The sequence below is a fragment of the Blennius ocellaris genome (assembly GCF_963422515.1).
Source record: "Blennius ocellaris genome assembly, chromosome: 4".
Taxonomy (NCBI): Eukaryota; Metazoa; Chordata; class Actinopteri; order Blenniiformes; family Blenniidae; genus Blennius; species Blennius ocellaris.
In genome coordinates, this window is record NC_137653.1 from 11,566,873 (window position 1) to 11,589,775 (window position 22,903).

Below are 22,903 nucleotides of genomic sequence, written 5' to 3' on the forward strand. Positions count from 1 at the left end.
TGTGTTAACCCTTTCAGGAGTGAAATAGCTGCGACGGCTGAGCTGCTAATTTTAGTTGCTAGCAACTGTACTAATCTTAATGACTCAAAGTCTTTCTGTCTCAGTGGAAAAATACAGCAGGAAGTGGCTTTACCTCCAACCTTTGTCAGAGCCAAACCGTTTTCTCCAGTGAGGCAGCGCAGAGTGGAGAGCAGTCAGACATTAATTGGGTCATAGAGTAGCCAAAGGAAAACATAGGCACTTTGTTTCGCACTTTGGCTGGGCTCATGACATGCTGTTTGTGTAGAGATCCCGCAGTGTGCCCGGCTGAGAGGAATACTGATCGGTTTGCTGTCGCTGGTTGCAGCTCTTGGGGGAGGGGGCTTTGTGATGGAGGGGTAAGTTTTCACTGTTTCTGTTTTTGCACATGACTAAATGCAGTGCTTTCCACGTCAAAATGTGCTCTAATAAGTTTCAGGCTTCTGCTAAAGTCTTGCCAGTGAAAATTTTTCCATTCCTAATAATCCGGCAAGCTTAAGTTCATTGAATAAATAAATGAAGCTTTTGATCTGTGCCAAACAATCAGCTGAGCAGTTCTGTCTGTGAACATATTCAGAAGGTTCCAAGGGTTGACAGTCTTTGTCCTATAAATGTGGATGAGGTGGAACCAGAGTGATCACATTTCTCTGCATCTGTAATTTCATCAGTTTCCTTTCCTGAACATGTCCAGAGAATTCCTCAAACCCAACCTGGAGGTCCCAAGTCAGGACACTTCTGTGAAGAAGACGCAGCTATTAGACCGTGGTCAGTGGGCAAACAAGATCGAGTTTCTTCTGGCCGTAGCAGGAACCTTAGTTGGTCTGGGAAACCTCTGGAGGTTCCCCTATTTGTGTTACAAAAATGGAGGAGGTAAGCATTATTCTCATACTTGTACTAGTTATCTGTCAGCAATACTCAATTGCACCTTATCAAAAATCTAGTAAACACTGGCCATAAAATTAGACTTTGACAGATTGAAAAAGAAAATAAGATGATAATGACCAAGGTGTGTCTCAGGTGTTGTGTAACATTTTGATCAAACGAACAAATGCAACAACAAACACAATTGTCCTTCTTTGGTGTCAAATTTAGAATGAACAAAGTTTTGTTTGTGACAAAACAAACCACAGCCTATTAAATTTATTAAGTGTATAATCCTTTAAAGGATAACATGTGTTGAAAGCTCAAATCTTCCCAGAGAGAAATATTTTAATATCTGTGTTTGTCATGTGTTTCTCAGGTGCATTTCTCATTCCATACGTGCTGTTTCTGCTCTCTTGCGGCATCCCAATGTTTCTCCTGGAGACGGCCATGGGGCAGTACACGTCCCAGGGATGCATCACCTGCTGGAGGCACTTCTGTCCTTTGTTTGAAGGTTGGTGTACAAAGAAGGAAATGTAATATGTTCCTAACAGCAGGTGGTGTGCAAAGACATCACTGTACTGTAATGGGCTTAATATTTGCTTTATGTGTTTTAAAATGGAGGGGGGGGGGGGGGGGATCATTCAATATCTAATTGCCTTTGAGAACATACATGGCCTATTATGAAAAAAGGCTTTCTGATTCTTTGAAACGATGAGATAATGAAACATTTTTTTATAGCATGTCAAACTAATAAGAAATTGTGGGGTTGTTACCTGAAAAGATATGTTGCAGCTTTTTGTCTTAAAGAAATCTTGAGAGTCCAAACCAGATTACTTTTAAATGACGTTTGTATTTTTTGTATTGATTAGTGTAAAACTTTCCATAAAATGACAAAACGATTTTATTTTTATTTTGTCCTCCGAATGTAAACCCATTTCAATCCTGTGTGAGTGGAAAAATACAAGTTGCCCACAAAGCACAATAGTCTTTAGTATCTGGCCAAGTCAGCTTTGATTAAAAAAAAAAAAAAAAAAAAAAAACCCACTATGTATCCTGAAAGACCTCATTGATTTGCATACCAGACAAAACTGAATAACACAGAGGACACAGGTGAGACTTGTTCTTGACAAAGTGCTCCATGTGCAATGAAGGCGAAGAGGGCAAGCGAGAACAAACAGAAGCCCCCTCACTTCATCTTTACATATCAGATGTCATAGACTATGTGCTGCAGATTCACGAGACAAAGTGGTTCTAACACGTGATGTGTTAGATTTGGCCACAGAGTAACTTCTGAATTCCCGACTACTTATTTGAAGTTTACCAGAAAGTGTTTTCAGACAGCACCGATAAAGAGATTAATTACGTATACCAGTGAAGATGGAGTGATTTAAAAATGTCAGTGTCTGTTCGATAGGAGGAAAGGGTCTTCCATAGGACTAGTTTGCGCAATGTTTCAGTGGCTGTACCCTTTTTTAACGGATTAAAAGACTTGTTAGTCTTTTTTTTTCTTATATGTTTATTAAAATATGTATAATCATCTGTGGAGTCGTGAGCTTTGCAGGGTTGATTGATGCTCGCGTGGTCTCTGTTCACAGGGGTGACATTGCACCAGTAAAAAAAGAATTATATGATATTGGCAAATTATTTCTAATGAAAGACTCCATCTCTCTTGATATTGTCTCCTTCGTGTGCTGCTGCAAGAACAAAAAAATTTAATTAAAAACTGACTGATCCATGTGAGACTAAGCGGGTTCACCTGCCACAAAAAGCTGTACCAGCTGACATGGCTATTTGTAAAACCATAAACTCCTTCAGTCATGGCACTTTCTTAAAAGGTCAACTTGCTGGTTTGAATGCCTCTGTGGACAGGTCACTGTCGTGGTCCCTCACCAAGGCCTTTAACCTCCAACTGCTCAGTTATCAGCAAGAGCATCCAGAGTAAAACCTGTGTGAAGTCAGACGTGCAGATCAAACGATGTCGTCTTAAAGGAAACATCTGGATTTTAAAATCCTGGGTTTATTCAAAGTTGATGACATTTGTCATGGCAAGTTCTTAGAAATGTTTCTTTTTTCCTTCTCTTTTTTTTTGTGCAGTGAGCGTACAGTTTAAAAGCAGACAAATAATGCCATAGGAGGTCCAGTCAAGATCTATTTTGTCATCTTTTACCTTGTTGAATATTTTTATTTCACGAATACGAATGTTTGTTTCTCAGACCATTACTTGATGTTATGTGAGGCACATTTAACTGCACTGCTAAATCAGATGGTGAATTAATTTTCTATCAGCTGTTTACCATATCAATTGACGATTAACCTCATAGCCTGGACAAAAATCAAATGAGCAGGTCAGCTGGCTTTTTTTCTTCCGTGCACCTCAGAGTCTTGATGTTGATGGCTGTGATCTTAACTGTGAATGTTAACGTGACTCTCGCTCTGGTTTTCCCGTGATGGACTGCTGACCTGTCCAGGTTATACCCTGCCTTCATCCATAGTCAGCTAAGTCTGGCTCCAGAATCCCGATGCACTGAACTGGATAAAGTGATTTAGAAGATAAATGGATGTATGTGTTTTTCTGTGTTTTTCATAGGCTGTTGCTTTTGTCGTGCAAACCATTGCTTTTTTTGCTGCCGCGTCAACGTGTCTGTGATCATTAGTGTATATTATGTGCTGACCACACCTCCCTATCTCCTCAGGGATCGGCTACGCCACCCAGATAGTGATCGCATACGCTGCCGTGTCATACATCGTCATCCAGGCATGGGCCTTCTTCTATCTTTTCTCATCGTTCAGCTCTGAGGTTCCCTGGGCCAGCTGCAGGAACGCCTGGAACACAGGTATAAATGCAAACAAATGCACTGATTAACTGTATGCATGGCAAATATATGAGTAGATTAATTTATTTTTACTTCCTTTCTAAACTGACAAAGTGAAAGGCCTCCAGGGGGCGTATACCTTTTAGTGGTATTTGGAGATGAGCTAAATCAAGCTTGCTTTCATCACATGTCTGTGGCTCACAAAAGGTAAACCTGATTTATAAATTTGTGGCCAAGTGCATGGGAGTCATTTTGACACCGTTGGAGACCTCAAATGTCAATTTCGTAAAGTGCTGAGAATTGTTTTGTGTCTGCTGAATGAATACAGCTGTCCCTTCTACGCTTTAATCTTTTTCTATCAGAGTCTTGTGTTGAATTCGATAAAACAAATGCATCATCCAATTGGACAGCAGCTGCAAACGCAACAACACCTGCAACTGAATTCTGGGAGTAAGTGGCATTTACACCTGTCTTCTCTTATAGCTAACTGGAAACATTTTACAATCACTGGTCCACTGACGAATATTTCCATGTTCAGTCTACGCTGCTAATTGTTGGAGGTTCAAAGGGAGGGCCTAGCTGGACTGGGATTGGCTAAACCCCCGATGACCCTATATACTGTAGATTCTGATTCGCTCATTGGAGCACACACTTTTTTTAAAATAAATGAAACAAGCCAGGGAGATCGATCACAGACTTTCTTCATTCCTGGGGCATCATTTCCAGGTATTGAGACGCTTATTACTGCTGGAAAACTATTATAAAGGGAATTTTGCATAATATGACCCCTTCAAGTGAAAATTCCCTGGTGCTGCTCCGGATATAAACAAATCCACCTGTTGTCTGTCTGCTGATCTGAAATATAACCGTAAATATTGAATTGATCGATGTGAATTTTCAATGCAGGTATCTACAGAGTCATAAAGATGATGGCCACTGACTCTGCTGATTACCCCACCTTTCCCGTAGAGCCACCCTGAGGAGAAAATGGGAAACTTTGCACAGACAATAATTAATACTTTGCCAGCTGTTGTGATCTTTGATCTAAAATACAGTATTTTATTTTAAAATTATCAAATTAAAAACAAATTATCACACTATAATCCATATACAGTAAATGGCTGTTAACACATGCTGTCTTTAAGACTACTCATCAATGGTGTTTAAAGACACATATCTTACGACTTGCAGTGTTTGACTAATATTGTTATTGCCAAAGTAATGATTTTATTTCTTTTTGTGGTTTGATTCAATAAAGTTGGGACAATGAATAAAATGTGAAAAAGAACACTTGTGAATATGACGATGTCACAAGCATTTTTAGGTTAATGGGATTTTAGCAACAGGGATTCTCAGAAGTGGAAAGAAGTTCACCAATCTCTAAAAAAAACTGCATCTAAATGTCGTTAACATATGAACTTGGACCGTCAACTTGAACTTCACAGATTGAAAATAAAACTAACTGAACTGAATCGATTCAATACAACTGCAATAGCCTTTTTGTATTAATGCCTGATGGCAAGAACAAAATGGTTTGCTATGACTTAAGTGTTTTTCTCAACTGAAATCAAAGTCATTCTGTAATAAATTGCACATTGATGCCTGAACACAGCATTTTATTTTTTCTGCTATAAATGCCTTGTGCTTGTTCGGAGGTTCTTGGTTTAAAAAAAAAAAAAAAACATTTACAGAGGGTGCATTATTGAAAATATTAAGAACCACTGGTTTGGTTTATGATTACGTGACTCACTGTCATCAGCCTGATCTGTACTCTGTAGCCCCTTTGAGTTTTAATAAATAAGCTTTTTTTTTTTAAAATCATTTGATTGCTAACCTGCAAATAAAACCGAGATCAAAAACATAAAGACTATGTGAAAGTGCCTCTGTGAAAGGTCAACATTTGTATATTGATAAGAAACATTCACTCCACTGTAATGATAATAACAATGATATACTAAATACTTCACTTGGATTTCTGTGAAGTGGTCCATGATATGACCAATGAAACACCAGAACTTTATTTAGTATAACATAACTAAAGTTGAACTCTGTGGTTCTATTTAAAAATAAATAAAAACATTTAATTGGGTATAAAAGTCTTCATTATAATGTTCACCTGAAACTGGGCATTCATGTTTGAGACACCAAAGCCATGTGATTGTTCACATTTGCCTGCAGTAACAATAGTCTATATTATTGTGTGATTACAGACACTGGTCTTAAACAGAGTTCTCAGTGTTTTTTTTTGTTATTTTTATTAATGTGTTTCAGGAGACGAGTACTGGGTATATCTCAAGGAATTGAGGAGATTGGTAGCCTGAGGTGGGAATTGGCCTTGTGTCTCCTGTTGGCGTGGATCCTCTGCTACTTTTGTGTTTGGAAAGGAGTGAGATCTACTGGAAAGGTAGAGGAAGCCAACTGTTTTGAAACACAGTTTGAATTTGAATTTGAAAATATTATTTCGGACTTGTGGGAACAACAACAAATAAAATTATTTTAATAAAAACACAAACATAATAGATCAAAGAAAGCAAAAAAAAAAAACAGGTAACTAAATAAATAATGGCCTGACATATACATATCCAAAAAGGAGTTCACCATAGTGTTTGTATTAAGTAAATAGTGCTGTTGAATGATTACAACATTAAATCAGATAAATCACAAGTTTGCTATGGATAAATTCAATAAATTAAATTTCATGAGCAGACTCAAGAAAGAATATATATATATGCACTGAACATGTTTATTTATCAACTTAACAGTTAATGTTAATGAAGATCCTCCCTCTTTCTTCATAACAAACATTTATCCACATTTATATGGCCCTATTAGTCCTTTTTAAGCTTTTTAACATTAACTAACTTTTGTCGACATTGTCCGAGGGGAGAACTTGACTGCTTTTTTTCACAATGTTGCCAACAATGAAAAAAAGTCTCCCACACGGAACTGTGGATAAAGGAGTGGCAAGATATCAGCCAGCCAGCAGTGCCAGCTTGTCATAAGTTTATCATCAATCCAAGCGATGTGTCACCTCTGGATAAACTGCCCATTGGCCCATGCGAGACGGTAGCTCGACTTGAACGTACTGCCTGAAATGCTTCTCCAGCGATGTTTCAGAGATTTTGAGTCGTTGCAGATGGGTCAATTCCGTAAAAATTTTTTTTTAATTAATCAGATTAATTATGATGATGGATTAATCCACGTTAAAGTGTCAAAATTGACAGCCCCAGAATAAAATTATTGTGTCTACAGGATTTGTATTACTCATGACGACTTTATTATGATCTTACTTCTTATCAATGCTGTCAGTCCAAAACTGAGATTGGCTTGTACTTAAGCATGTATATTTACTTCACAACGTGACAGTATTTCTCAACTGTACAACATTAAAAAATATACCACGCCCATTTATTCAAGTTCCTCTTTGTTTGTTTTTTCCACAGATTCCTTTGCTTGTGAAACATCATGATCTGTTCTATTTCATGAAGATTTTGATTTTCTCTCTTTGATTTTCCTCCTGTGTAACTTCTGCTTGTAATGGTTCTGTTTTGCATCAACATCTGAAACCTCTGGTTTGGTCGGCAGGTAGTTTATTTTACGGCCACCTTTCCCTACGCAATGCTGGTGGTTCTCTTGGCTCGAGGACTCACTTTACCAGGAGCCATGAACGGCATAGCTTTCTACCTGTATCCTGACCCCACAAGGTTGGTGGACCCTCAAGTAAGTGATGAAGCCAAACAGTCGCAATTCTGTTAAACAAAACAAAGAAAATCTGTCAAATTGGTGAAAAAAACACTTTCCTGACATTCGATCATAGTTTTGAAATGCTAATATGATGACAGGAGTCATCACTGGGGAACATGAAGTTATTATATTTTTGTGTTGGATCAGGTTTGGATGGACGCGGGTGCACAGGTTCTTTTCTCTTTTGGGATTTGTCAGGGCAGCTTGACGGCTCTGGGCAGTTACAATCAATACAACAATAATTGTTACAAGTAAGTGCACTCTCTTTTTTCTTTCTCTCTCTCTTTTTTTCATTTTTAATAATTCTCATGGCCAGTTAACATTTTGTATTGTACCAGTCAACAAACCATGATTGAAGAAAAAAATAGGTTTGAAATGAAGGCCCTAATTTAATTGAACAACTCAGTGAACCTGAATAAACGTCTGCATTTAAGGCCAAAGGTCAAAATTGGATGCTCGTGGTCTTTAAGGAAAAAAGTCATGGTTCTATACTGGGAATCTACCGGCTCTCAGGAAGACGAACACTGTGAAAACAGGGGCTTCTTTGTGCAGAGTTTACATGTTCTCCCTGTGTACCAGTTTCCAGCATTTCGGTCTAATCACTGAGATTGGTGAAATTTCCCGTCGTGAGAATGAGTGTGTGTTTTTTTTTTTTATGACCGTTTGACCTGAGATGTACTTTGGACCTGTCCACGCCAAGCTGCAGCAGCCTCAGTTGGCCAAAGAGTGTAGACGCCGGATGTATGCGTGGAAAACATGCTCGAAATTTGCTCACGTTTTTTTTTTTTTTTTAAGGAAGGCCTTCCATATTATTAACAAAACCAAAAGCTGGAGTGTTCTAGAACAACGCTCTCAACACTGGAACAATGGGCAACTACTGCAAACCCACTAGTGGAAACCCATAAGTGATAATGTTCACTTATGGTTCAAACCTTTTCAGTAGTGGGTTTGCACTCTGTGTGTTGCACAATCAAATCGGTTCCATTGTTCCCTAAATTTTTGATGTGTGTGTGTGTTTTTTTTTTGCCATTTGTTTGCATTTTCAGAGACACATTTGTTCTTTGTTTGGTGAATGGAGGATCCAGCTTTGTGGCAGGATTTGCAATCTTTTCTGTTTTGGGCTTTATGTCCTATGAACAAGGACTGCCAATATCTGAAGTGGCTGCTTCTGGTAAGAGGTGCTTCTATATGACTTTTGTCACAGTTCACTGAAAGAACTGAAGACTAATCTTCAGTAGTGTTTACCCCGTGCTTGCATAACAGGACCACTCCTTTAAAAAAAAAAAAAAAAAAAAATCAATCTGTCTTTGTGCCCAAATGCTGAGGCAGACTCGCCTTATGGACAAAACACCTATTGTAAAAACTGTGTGTGTGTGTGTGTGTGTGTGTGTGTGTGTGTGTGTGTGTGTGTGTGTGTGTGTGTGTGTGTGTGTGTGTGTGTGTGTGTGTGTGTGTGTGTGTGTGTGTGTGTGTGTTATCCAATGCTTCTCCATCAACCAATGTGGTCTCTTTTCATTCACTGGACTTGCAAATGTTTTCAGCATAATTCGGTATTAAGATTGTTTTTTCATTGTGGGGACTCTTGCAGCCGGGCCCAACTGTTTCCACAGGAGCCAGATGAGGAGAATTATACAAACATGTAGTCGACATTGTCATTGTAACAGAAGAAGTGTAGAGTTGCATGAGATTGAATATTTGAGAAAATCAAATCAAGGCGTTAACAGAGACTGTTGTGTTATCGTTCGTCTAACAAGCAGTTTTTGTGGTAAATTAAACAAACAGCATGAAGACTTCTATAATGGTAAATGTTTCTATATTCATAATGTTAAGAAGTGATTAAGGTCCTTGAGGTGCACAGCCCCAGTCAGTTTTTTTGTGTAACTGGTGTCACTGTGTATTCAAAATAATTTCCTGGGTTTGTGAAGAAAGAAGTGTGAAGTGAAAACTTGAGTAGTCTAATTCATCCTGAAATATCTATTTGTGCTCAACCATCAAACAAACAAACCGAACAAAAAGCAATTTGTTGTTATGTATAAAAAAGCCTTTATTAACTGGATATGTTGTATGCAGGTCCAGGCCTGGCATTTATTGCCTATCCACGTGCAGTTGCAATGATGCCATTACCTCAGTTATGGGCTATTTGCTTCTTTGTCATGGTAATCTTACTGGGGGCAGATACTCAGGTAATAAAAAAAAAAAAAAAAAAAAAAAAGCATATTTACAAGTCATCCAATCTATACTGTAATGCTGGCCATTTCCCCTTGACCATATTTGTTTGGTCTTTTTCGCTGGCAGTTTGTGAGCTTGGAGTGCTTGATGACCTCCGTCACCGACATGTTCCCCACTGTGTTTCGAAGACCTTATCGACGAGAACTGCTGCTGCTCTGTCTCTGCTCTGTGTGCTTCTTTCTCGGCCTCCTCCTCGTCACAGAGGTGAGAGAAAATTTGTCATCAGAATGGAGTTCTGATTACAAAACAAAATTTGTGTTTGTTGTTTTGAAGCTGATTTTCTGGAACGATCCCTCGTCTGTCTCCATACAGGGCGGCTTGTATTTTCTGCAACTCTTCGACCATTATGTTTGTAGTGGCAACAACCTCCTGCTGCTTTCTGTGTGTCAGTCAATAGCAATTGGTTGGATATATGGTGAGTCATGGTGCATTCATTCTACTTTTACACTTGTAGTTCACTCAGTACGTTTACTTTTTGTTTTACTTATATTGTTTGATCTGCAATCACTTGTTTTTTCAGAGCATTGTTATTATGACACGTTTGAATTTGCATTATAATAAATCACAATGTTTAATTTGATCATTTTTTTTGTGACGTCAATGTATTTGGGGGGCGGGGGTGTCCAGTTGAGCACATTTAATTTATTTATGTCACTTTATTTTTAGCTCAGGGCATTACTAAATGCAATTCGTAAAGAATGTCAAAAAGAAATAGACTTAGACTGTGGGTTGACTGTTGAGAGGCCAATTATAAATTATGATATAGCCTTCATGCACTGTCATCTTTTATTACTGTCAACTGACAATTTTAGCATCACAAAACCTGACAGGAAGCACATTTGCGGACATATTTGATTAACTTTTTCAAGGAACTAGTGAAAGTACTAGTGGGTCTAATAACACTGAAAAACATGTTTAAATAACAAACACATAAAAACAAGAGGTGACACTGTTGGTGTTATTTTGAAACATCTCAACAGCCACTTTTTTTTTTGCTTGAGATTGTTGTTGATTTGCACTACATTACATTAGCAACAGATCAGATATTGTCCAGTACACCGCTGCAAAATACAACCTTAAAAATAAAATTGTGTTGAATTTAAGCATCTTTGAACACAACTTTTTTAATTGTGAAGCTGTTGCACTGGATCACTTTACACTGTACCTCATGATGTGGCCAGTAGATGTATGTCAGCCGATAAGTAACAACAAGCTGATTTTAAGTCTTTACATCCAACAATAACACTCTTAATTCTGAAACTTTGCCATCATTGTCAGTATAAAAAAATAATTAATTCATGCCTTAAAATGTCGGATTGATTGTTTAAAGACATTTCAAGCTCCTTCATGTCTGTGTTTGAATAATAGCAACACTGGATTGGGCTTAGGGTTTGTAATGTGCTCAAGCTCTCAGCATTGGTGCACCATGTTTGCCCAACCAGTTCCATTGTACTTGTCATGTATGCAAGTACAATTCAAAGAACGTCTTTGGAATTTTGATGGTGACAACGATAACAAACAAGGAAGGGTAATAGAATGGTAAATACAAGGTAAGAACGGGGAATGGGGAAGTTAAAGTTGAAGATAAACTCATAGTGCTTAATAATTAAGATAATGAAGATTGAATCAAGAATGATAACTTGATAAAGCAACTTTATAAGATCAAAATATTAAAATTAATATAAGTGAAAACTCGTATATAAAATAGAATAAATATAAAAAAGTGGTTACGTATAAAAAGACAAATGAAAGTGTAACAAAAATAAATTTTAGTAACAGAAATGTATGAGCAAAGTGTAGAAAATAAATAAGTGGAAAAAAACCACAAGCTGAAGCAATGTGGTTTAAGCAAAGTTTGAAATGTTTGAATAACTCATTGGCCCCAGACCCTCAGGCAGTCTGTTGCAGCAGCCTCATAAAAGATGTTCTTGTTACATTTTGACCCAAAGAAAACTGAGCCCGAGGTCTGAAATGTCACACTTACTGATGCACTCTGAACATATGGGTCAGGTATTTAGTTTTTAAACCACAAAGTGCTTTAAATGCCAGTACAATTATTCTTGGAAATTGATCCCTGGGGGACCTCACAGGCGGCTTTTAAGATTTGACAGATTGTCCTTGTCAACGTCAACTAAAACCTGTTTGTCAAGAATTCGAACCTGTGAAGACTTTGAATGAAAACCAGCTAATAACAGTTCCCGATGATCAAACGATGTCTGTGTCAGCCTGCAAGTTTCAGGTGATTGATTGTATCAGGTCTTGTGCTCAAACAGCACCAACACTGTATATTTATTTGTGTTGTGGTGTATTTATTTAGTACTTTTTCAAAAAAACTGTCCTGGTGCTATAATTTGCCCTGAAACCTGGTTGAAGGCAAGAAAATATAACCCCCCCAAAAAGGTTTTAAAGTTAGAAATAAGTTTGTCGCCGCTAGTAATTGAAGGATCGAGATTACTGAAAAAGCTGGCCAGCATTGACTCAAGTGTGAAATGCTCAAGTGCGGCTGCTCCTACTTCTTTTGTTTGTCACAACTCAGTTTTACATCTTCAGTCAGTTTTCACTTTTTTGTTCTTGTCACTGTAGGAATGAGCAACACAAATAAAAGTAAACAACTCACACAGTTTTTTCAAAGTTTTAGAAAGGCACTTTTAATTCAGTTGCTTTTCAATCGACATTTCACGTCAACTCATATTGTTTTAAAGTTATAAGTGTTTCTTTCATGCCTGTCTCTTTGAGTTACCATCCCGGTGCTACTTTGTGCACTTGAGGTTTAGTGTGAAATTAATGTTTTCCTTGAGATTCGTTCCCACCATTTTGACTATTTAATCCTGTTTAATCTTGATGGACATACCCTTGAGGTAATCTTGAAGAGGGACATTTGGTCTCTTTGGAAGTCTTTCTTTGAACGAAAATTAATATAAAAGATCTAAATGAGCCTTGCTTTATAAAAACACATCCATCATGGCGCCCCCATGCCAGCAGGGATTGAAAACACATAAATGGTGTTTGTTGTTGAGGAAGAAAAATATTCTATATGTGAGACTCTACTGAGAATGCAAGTCCTAAAGCTCAGCATTGGCTACATTTCTTATGAGTATAATGTGTAAACTGAGGTCAATATTACACTAAGAGTCACATTAATCTGCTTTTGAAAATGTCAAACAAATCTTCAACATTCTCTGTTCAAGTAAATGTGTTTTTACTAGAAATACATTAATAGAGAGACGTAAACTAGCACTCGTCGTGGTTTTAAAAATTAATGCGTGAAATGATTCGCCTCACAAATCCTAAATTGTTCAAGGCTACTCAAGTGACTTGTCTCATTTGACTGTTCCTCAGTACCAAGTTGAAATGTCAAAAACAAGTCTTTCTACAAGCGATTGATCGCTTTAAGTAATGATTCTATTAAACGGAAACCTTTCAAAAATGTGCTTTAACACTGAGAGCACATTGAATTTTGTTTTCGAGTGAAAACGGCAAACCGTCAGCGCTTTTAGGCTATTCGTTTTGTCACTGAAATCACAACTTTTTGAAGTGTAAACAGAGAAAACTTGACACGTGCAAGTAGACAGTGACGCCAATATTTGTGCTGCTCACGTTTTAAAATCTAACAGTGCTTCACCAATAATGTGCAAATGTGAAGACACATTTTTTTTTTAACTTAACCTGGATCCTGAATGTCCAAGTACAATGAGGAAAGATGGCTTAAAGAAGCTTGTGTGTTTTTATGGTACTGTTCTGAGTGTTTATTATATGTGGGTGGTTGTATTACAAACGCTCAGAGTCCACGGGTGACCTGACATGAAAAACAACTTTTTGAAATGCCATCTGAATGCAAAGCTATTTTGAAATGGCGACATAAAAACGACATCCATTGTTTTCATGTAAACAGGGCCTTGTTGCATATATTCAAATTATATATGTTTGAAACACGTTATCTTGCATATAACTGTCATGATAGTAACACTGCATTTATCACTTTAATTATATTCACATATGTCTTTTTCTGGTGCTATTTAATAAGAACACGTGTTCTTACACAGTATTTTTATTTTAGAACTTAAACATAAGCTTTCTTCTTTACAACAGGTGCAGACCGGCTCTATGACAACATCGAAGACATGATCGGCTACCGTCCATGGCCTGTGATGAAGATTTGCTGGCTTTACATTACACCTGGTGTTTGTCTGGTGAGAGCCTCTGATTTTGTGTAAAATATGAAAGTAAGGAAAACAAAACAAGTTTAAAGGAATTCTTTGTTAAAGAAAAAAAAAAATCATTAATTATATGTCAAACCGAACTGAGGCAGCGTGGAACTCGTCATTAGTCAATTCTCCTTAGCTTTACATTATGCCATTATTATTGAAGCAAATGACAGTAAATTTAAAAAAAAAGTAAGGTTAGTGTTCCTTCAAGAGACAGGGAAAACATGAACAAGAGGCAGAGATAACAATAGACTAAAAAAAAATATTGATTTTTGAAACTATGCACGGAGTGAAAACAACAGATTTGTTTTGATTATATCTTTGAGCTGCTGTCATAATACAGTCTTCATCAGACTGTCACATCCAAGATTGGAGCACTGTACTATTGGTCTCGTATTGTTTAAAAGGTGCTCTAAATGAAAAGAACAGTGTGAATAAGCCAACTTGTTTGTCAAGTTTAGATTTAAAGTTACATAATCAATATTTTTCCTCAAGGTGGTGGGGCAATTATTTACATAGAGCAGTGAGATAAAAAAAAAAGAAGAAGCACATAACATCTGTAAAACTACAAAAACACTCTACATACTATTTAAACGACTAAACATGCCTGAGAATGAATGAGTGATTTTTATCTCCAGTCCATCTGGGCGTCTGGTATCTGTGTCGGTGGTATTGGTGGTGTGCTGGTTCCGTCAGGGTCAGTCTCGCCCTCTGATCTCATTCTGCGCTGGTCAGTTGACGGCTCTGCCAGGAATCTTTTTAAACAGTCTATTCGTATTCCTGCAGGAGTCCAAGCTTCATGAAGTCAAAAGTTGATAAAAATCAGACAAACCTGAAATTCACATTGAAACCACAATTCTATCAATGAAGGTATTTCCACTGATGAGCCTTCTTACAAAGTGACTTCTTTCGAAGTTGTTTATAATGTCCACATCCTCCTCAGAAATAGCCACTAATGAGACGACTTGGTAAGAGACCTGTTAGTGCTTCACCTGCAGACTCTTTCAAGTGCCACTAAACTTGATTTGACAGCACTATACAGGTTTGCTAGTTTGATTAAAGCGGGGGGGGGGGGGGGGGGGGGGGGGGGGATCTCTATTCTAAATTTTGGATTTAAAATTAGTATATAATTTCTAGGTTCATCTGATGGTGTTAGTGCGCCTCCTAGCGGCAGCAGATTTAACATCAACTGTTCTAAGAATCGGCCATTCATTTGGCTGTACTTTCAGTATGGATACATGGCAGAGTACATCTTGGCTGGAATTGATGTGCGTTGATGAGCAATTCACCACAAACACCTAAATGCTGTGGTTGTAACTCTGATAACTGTACTACCAAAAGAGCACAAATGGCGTCAAGCAAGCGTAATTTATGAAGAAACAAACTTTTTTTTTTAAAAGTAAAACTCTATAAATAGTCCAATTGTAGCATCATGTTGTCAGATTAAATGTGTTTGGTTAATTTCCATTTACTTTACCATTAACAAAGTTATGTTACACAATAACCTCCAAAGTCGTCGTTTTCATGAGCGAGATGAGCGTCTCCGGTTAAACACTATGGTGTCGCTAATTAGCACCTCCAGCAGCAGCAGCAGCAGTTGTTCTATCTGTCTACAGGTTGATATTAAAATACATGAATTAAATGTCTTGTGTATATAAAAGTACTAACAAACTGCACTGATATGTTAGAGGACAATTTTCCAACTTCCCACCATGCTGTATAAAAATTCACTTCTTCTGTTTTTGCACTTCTGTGGGGAGGCGAGACGGCTGTCTCTTTAGCTCCAACTAGTGGCAGGCAGCGATATGACAATAATTAGTTTAACCAACTGCTCGGGAGAATACGGGCTTTTCATCTTTTAGCCGCTTCCGTACTGGGGGACTCACACGACAGCTTTTGCATCTTAACATCGCTTTGTTTCACACCTCGCCCGAATAAAAAAACCTCAAAATTGAAACCTTAAAGACAGTTTATGTGGTCATTTCTGATATTCAGACATTGTTCAAAATGTTTTCAGAGATTTTAATGAATCTGTACGGAAATAACAGTTTGCTGTTGTTTTTGTTTTTGTCAGGGTACCTTCATCTTCTCATTGGTGAAATACAAACCTCTGAAGTTCAACAAAACCTACATCTATCCGAACTGGGCGTATGCACTGGGCTGGTGCCTCGGACTGTTCTGTGTGCTTCTTGTTCCTCTGTGGATGATCTTCAAAGTTACTCACATGAAAGGAACGATCGTGGAGGTATGTTCTTGGCAGAGAAAGAAATGCACCATTGAAACACAACTAAAGTGCTTTGTGATGACTGTAATTATTCAGATAAGATTTCGGAATGAAAGATTTACAATCACTGACATTGATAATGAAAATGGTCATTGAATGAATACTGTTGATGATATACATGTTTTTCTTATTAGCCCTGAGCTCGGGACAAAAACAAATCAGTAAAAATAGAGAAAATCTGAGCTGTGCATTACTCATCTAGTTGTGTCACATCATGTGAGTGCTGAGTGTTGCCAGAAATCAAGCATCTGCCACTAAGGAACAAGGAAAGCGTTCACTTCAACAGTGACAACAAGTAGAATACTACAAAAAAGAAGAGCAAATCAAGAGGCACAGGCAGTACTTACACAACCAACCCATAGGTCGGTTGTGTAAGTACATGCAGCTGCACATGTCAACGTGTTCAACAAAAATACTCAACTTGACACCAATGACCCTGAAAAATGTGAGAAGTTTGGGGAGACCGGCTTGAGAAATGCTCTCCATAAGTACTTCATTCACTTTAGTGCTTTTCCCACGATTTTTGACATGAAGTCTGGAACACACTCTATAGTATTCTATCACTTTAGGATCATTACCTGCAGGGCACTCTATCGTCTCACTCAACACATACCTTCAAAAGTACTTTAAAATATATTAACATTAACATCTTACACAAATAATCAAGTGCAACTAATGCATCAGAAGTGTCAGGATTTATTTAAATTGACATTCTTTCTTTTTTGAAAAGGGGGGGGGTACTCAACAATGGTGCAGTGCTGTTGACCTTATTGTTTTGGTGTGTTACCACAACATTGGAGAAAAACAATGTGCTTTTCAAAAGATTCCTGTCTCCTTTTTTATTTCATTGTGGCTCCTGCATTGACTGTTGCCTTTGTGCCAAAACAGACTGCGCAACATGAAGGCTGAACTCCGCTGTGGCCCACAGCATTATTGAGCAATGCGAAACAGTCACCAATAAAATATAGCTGACTTCCTGGTTAACTATGTTGTTGTTTTTATCCTGTAAAGGCCACAACAGCCAGAAGCGTACTGTCTGATTTGACTTGCTGAAGGACTGATTGTTCAAACGTGCTGTAGATCAGACATCTTTCTCAAGACGTGCACGAGTAATGAACCCACTTCAGTACAGCGAGTAATTTCCTGCTCTCGTGATCATCTCTGTTTTCCAGAATATCTCTCTCTTACTTGTAGAGAATCAGGAAAACAATTTGTTCTCCAGTCTCCGTCTGCACGGGATTACGAGCATGGACAACTATTGCAGATAATAAGCGGTTGTTTCACATTATCCGTGAGAGAGCACAACTGCTGTTTCATTCACACGCTCATTTTCAAAATTACTTTTAACTTCTCGCTGAAAAGACCTAAAACAAAAAAAAAAGGAAGGGGAGGTCTGAGTGATGTCTGAAAAACTGCTGAAATACAGCAGAACAAGTACAAAAACAGCAGAAAATGTATTGAAATCTTCATATCCTAAATTGTAATTGAAATTTCATAAATGCTACATAAAATACAGTTTATGGTCATTCATCATATTTGAAACTTCAACTTAAATTTGATCTGCTGAAAAGTGACATAAGAAAGTTGCAGACCTCTGGCCGAGTTTAATTCCTGCAGACACTCGGTGGTTTAAATAGATAATTTGTATCCTGTTGTCTTCCATCATTGGTCCTAAATGATCACTTCTGCAACCGTATATTTGCTTCAGTAAACAACTATGTTTGACTCATGATGTCCAGCATCTCCAAAGCAGTTTTCATTTGGGCAGATGAACCTGCTTACTGTAACACTGTCCCCTGGAGGTGACTTCGAGCCATTGCAGAGGGTCGCATCTAAATGATGTGATGACCAACAGGAACTTTTATATTACAGTCAAATACTTCTCAAAGCCTGTTTTTTTTTTCTTCTTCTTCTTCTTCTCCTTTTTATTTTTCTTGCTGTGTGTGAGGACATGGGCTTTGGCTCACTGGACCATTTTGTTTCACGGATGATGCCCATACGATTTTAAGAGGTCATTTGTATTTCAAAAGCCATTTTGGTCTCGAGAAGTCATTTTCAGAACATACCTTGAAAATTTTATTTGAATTGTTTCAATGAAAAAAATTACAAGACATGATGCGTTTTCAAAATTTCACCTGTTCAGGTGTTTTTAAAAATGACAAACAGACATTATTGGACTGTTTTCATATTATATTTGCAGTATGTATCAAATGTTGAGCAAAAAGAAATGCAGTGGAGTTTGAATTTGGAAATGTTGTTATTTCTAAATGGAAGGCCCGGGTAGAAAATGTTCGTGAATCACTGCCTTGACCATACTCATTGTTAAAGTGTTTTAATGTCATGGGAAGTCGAGACAGCTGACCTGTTGTCCCCGGGTGGTAAAAGGTCACACTTGGCGCAGCAGCTCTGTAAACACTGGACATGGGAATGTCAACAGGTTTAATGACGTCACTGAAACATCATTAGAATGTGTGCGTAGCAACAGGCACTCAGCCACTACCAACATGCAGGTGGTCTTTAAGGATTCTGCAAAGATTCTGCTAAGGTGCAGACGTGGGGAAGAAATTAGGTGGCAGGTTACAGGGACTGATTTCACTTTTGTTCACCTCAGTGATATCAGCGATGTGACGACTTGCCCACCAGAGGGAGCGCTGAAGGAATCCAGTGCATCTCTTGTGATTTGAACCAACTCTTGTCCATCAGAGTGAAAAATGTCAAATACTATTAATGACTCCAGTCCGTTTCAAACATCGGCTTCAGGAGTCAGCTTATCCTTGAAAACGTGTGATCGTATTTATTAATAGTTGAAGTGCACATACTAGGAGCAGTGTGTTGCCACGGTGAGGCTCCCTGGGAGCATCACATCAGGGTCGTGGTCTCGTCTCAGGGGCTCTGTGTGTGTGTGTGTGTGTGTGTGTGTGTGTGTGTGTGTGTGTGTGTGTGTGTGTGTGTGTGTGTGTGTGTGTGTGTGTGTGTGTGTGTGTGTGTGTGTGTGTGTGCGTGTGTGTGTGTGTGCGCGCGCGCGTGCGTGCGTGCGTGCGTGCGAGTGCGTGTGCCTGCGTATTGTGGTATCACAAGCAAACCCAGTCAGTTAAAACATCCATTCATCTCCTATACAGCTCTGTCCAATTCAGGATGGCAGGGCGTTGGCGCCAATCCCAGTTAGCAACGGGGGGAAACAGGGTAAACTCAGCACAGGTTGCCAGTGGATCACTGGGAAAACACAAAGAGATAGACAGTCCCCAACACTCACATTCACACCCATGACCAATATAATGCCACGACATAACCTGAAACCCCGGGCGGAAAACCGGATACATGCACAGGGAGAAAATGCAAAGTCCACACTGAAAGGCCGAGCTCGCTGAGGCGTGTTAAACCGCCACACTGCTGTGCAGCCCACTCTGATGAACTATTGCTACATTCATTTTTGCATGTGTGAAAAGATACTGTACTTGTGATTTTCCATAAAGAGAGATGTTTTCATTTATTTGCTGTCGAAGGAAAGTCGATTGTCTAAAATGACTGTACCGATGGCTCCTGTTTCCAACAGAATCTGAGGCAACTTTGCCGGCCTGAAAGCAAGATCCTCAGCACAGCCAAGCAGCCTGAGCAGTATCCGTTGAACCCAGACAACTGTCTTACGCCTGCTGCCAATGAATACAAGGGGAGTGGTGGAGCCGAGGTGGAAGCGCAAGTGTGAAAAATTTTGATATTCTTTTATATGCAAAGTTTTTTTATATTCACCAGCCAATATAGCCTGCTGGATTTTTTTTTGATGAGCAATGACTTCTCTCTGTGTTCTTCAGACTCGCATCCGGTCTGCAACCCTCAGCACAAGCATGGTCTTACATATCGAGAGTTAACACGAAATTGACACACTTTTTGTCAAAGCTATTTTTACTGAGTCCTTACTGAAATCTTTATCGTATCTTGACTAAAGATGCTATGACTTTTGGACTATCCTCTATAGACTGTCCTAAATATCAGTGTTTTCATGCTGATGCATTTATTTATAAGCATTTTATATCTACTGATCATTTGTTTTAATGAAATAACCTAAGCATGTGATTTGCTGTGAGGTATGGGTGGGATGCACCCTCACAACCCGCCATCTGCTGTAAACTAATGTATTTTATTTTTGCGAAACATAATGCTCCAAAGCTTTGTGTTTTAATAAAAAAAAAGTAATATAATTTTTACCCTCTTCCCCTAAAATTATTTTTTTTTTTTTTACAAAAAGTCTTATTTACTTTTAATATTATATAACCTTCTTCTGTCCAACTGGGTCAAGCATCCCTTCTTCTGATTTCTTGGAATGGGGCACCCTGAGTAACCCCAGGAGCCTGAATCTACTATAAATGAAACCAGATCTGTTCTTATTTTGCTTAGCTGTATCAATTGGTTCCTGGCCAACTATGTTTAAAATGTTTGAAGCTATTTCAAGGCCCCATAGTGTCAAAAAAAGAGGGATTTACTTCTCTCTCTTTTTTTTTTTGAAGCATGTGAATGGACTGAATAAGCAATATGAGAATTGCAAAGAAATGTCTATTCAGCAGCTGTTGTTTGACGTCACTCTCAAGTGACTTTCAGCACAATCATTGTTTCTATGAAAATCACTGTCAGTCTTAACAAACCACACGACCAAAGCTGGAGTTGATCCAGGTTTGATAACAGTTAGTCCCTCAGGAGAGATGATCAGTGACTTCAGCGACCTGAAGAAACAAACGTTAGAAAGTCCTTTCTTTGTAAAGCAGCAAAGGACGCCGTCACTATGGTGGTACATCAGTCAACACTATATTAAGGCAATTTTTCGTGCAAACATTTCCTCCCTATGAATAGTCAATGTGCAGATTAAAGACCGACGAACTGTACTTCAGTCCTCGTGCAGATCTTTTACAGAGGATGATATAACACACTTGGACCAGTGATGCTGTTTTATGCCAAGAATGAGGCTGCCAGTTCACACAGTGCCTGCCTTCGATGCCTGCCAGTTAAATTCCTTTCACAGCATAAACTTTCTCCCTCAAGTCTTTACATAATAAATTTAACCAGTAAAATGTAAGAAAAAAAAACAACAGTGAAAGCCAGGTAGATTTGTAGGGTCCGGTTCACTGTAACATCTGAGGAATGCTGCATGGAAAAAACAAGCATCCAACTAGTGAACTTGAAATTACAAGTATTAATGTACAAGTTACTGAAAGCTAGCCATTAGTTGTAGCTCCTACTTCTTTAAAAAGTTGTAGAATTACTTATTAGTTGCTAGTAATGAATAGGTAATTTGGTACTTCTAGTACACTATATTATGTTGGTGTTGCAGCTACATATTTACAGAGTACTTGTTCTTAAATTTGAGTACTTATCAATATGAAATACTGACATGATTACTGATTTATGCAATTAAAATTCTTAGTTTCTTAAATATATATTTCCACATGAAGTGCTTTTTCCTGTGCTGAATGTAACAAATTTTCATTTCTGACATTTGAACATTAACTGTCTTTTCTCTAATGTGGCATTGCCACACAAAAATATAATCACTGTCAAACTGTGCCGTTGTGCCTCTGACCTCTGGCCCATTGCCACCAAGTGTCTTCTGATGTCTAATAAATAAACATGATCTGTCCATTCGTCTGTCTTTTGTACCACTTTTTGCTGGAGCCAGCCGAGCTGACTGTAGGTCAAGGTGCGGTACATCCTGGACAGTTTTCACATTCAAACCAAGGGGCAATTTTACTGGCCACCAATTAACCTCGAATGTATGTTTTTGTACTGTGAGCTGAATCAGCACAGAAACGTCCCCAAGCTCGTAGTGAAACAGATGTTCTTGCTTTGAGGGTACGATGTCCCTGAACAAGCTCTCAACACGAGATATTTTCCTTTGAAATTGACTCAAGATATTTTCTGGCTCTAGCTCCTCTGTGCTTACTCAGCAGTTTACCTAAAAAATAGACTTTCTGTGTATTGTCAGCAGAATAGAGCGCCAAGCTAGGTGGAACTTCAAGCCTTATATGAAATGCATCATATGGATGTAATCAGGCCTGGGGAGTAAAGGGAATAACGGATTACACGGTTTTACTTAGGATATATAAAAAAAAAAGGTAAATGTAATCCGTTACAGTACAGATTAGTGGTATTAACCACCATCAGCTGGATTGCATTTTAAAATCCGAATTGATCCATAACAGAAAAATCCACATATCAACACGTGACGGCACAAAACCAAGGCAATGGAACGCATGATACGGCAGTGATACGAATGTGACAAACACCTGCAGAGCCTTGATCAGCATCGAGGGAGCGAACACACATTTACCACTGGATCATACACTAACATCAACTTTGGCTACGTTCACACCGTTCTTGAACGGCTACGTTCTTGATGCTCAATTGCTCGATTTTCTTCCAGCTGGGATCCGATTTTTTTGCGTGATCATTTCAAGGTTGATCATTCATATAGGTTCAAAAACCTATATGAGTGTTTGCACAATGGCAATTAACAACTATAATAATTGTGTTGCGCTAAAAGAAACTTAACAACTGCACAGTTGAGAACAATCATTAAAGCAGGTCACTGGCTGCACACAAAAAGCATCACAGTGTTTAGTTTAGTTTGTTGTTGTTGTTGTTGTTGTTGTTGTTGTTGTAAACATGGGCAGCTCATCGCTCCAAAATGGTGCAGGTTGAACTTGGATCTCCTTCCATATAAAAACATTATTTAAGCTTATATAGAGTACACAAGTGAT

General features: G+C 38.4%; 1 protein-coding gene across 1 annotated transcript; it reads left to right on the plus strand.

The window, feature by feature from the left end:
- The first annotated feature begins 258 nt into the window (after nucleotides 1-258).
- LOC308129259 (sodium- and chloride-dependent GABA transporter 2-like) lies at nucleotides 259-21,734 on the plus strand. Its single transcript, XM_080495120.1, has 15 exons — nucleotides 259-377; nucleotides 710-888; nucleotides 1,259-1,393; nucleotides 3,576-3,716; nucleotides 4,058-4,145; nucleotides 5,967-6,099; nucleotides 7,281-7,415; nucleotides 7,587-7,690; nucleotides 8,486-8,610; nucleotides 9,510-9,622; nucleotides 9,735-9,872; nucleotides 9,981-10,083; nucleotides 13,758-13,858; nucleotides 15,948-16,118; nucleotides 19,711-21,734. The coding sequence occupies exons 1-15, from the start codon at nucleotides 370-372 to the stop codon at nucleotides 19,858-19,860; spliced, it is 1,824 nt and encodes a 607-aa protein (XP_080351246.1). The 5' UTR covers nucleotides 259-369; the 3' UTR covers nucleotides 19,861-21,734.
- Nucleotides 21,735-22,903: the final 1,169 nt, after the last annotated feature.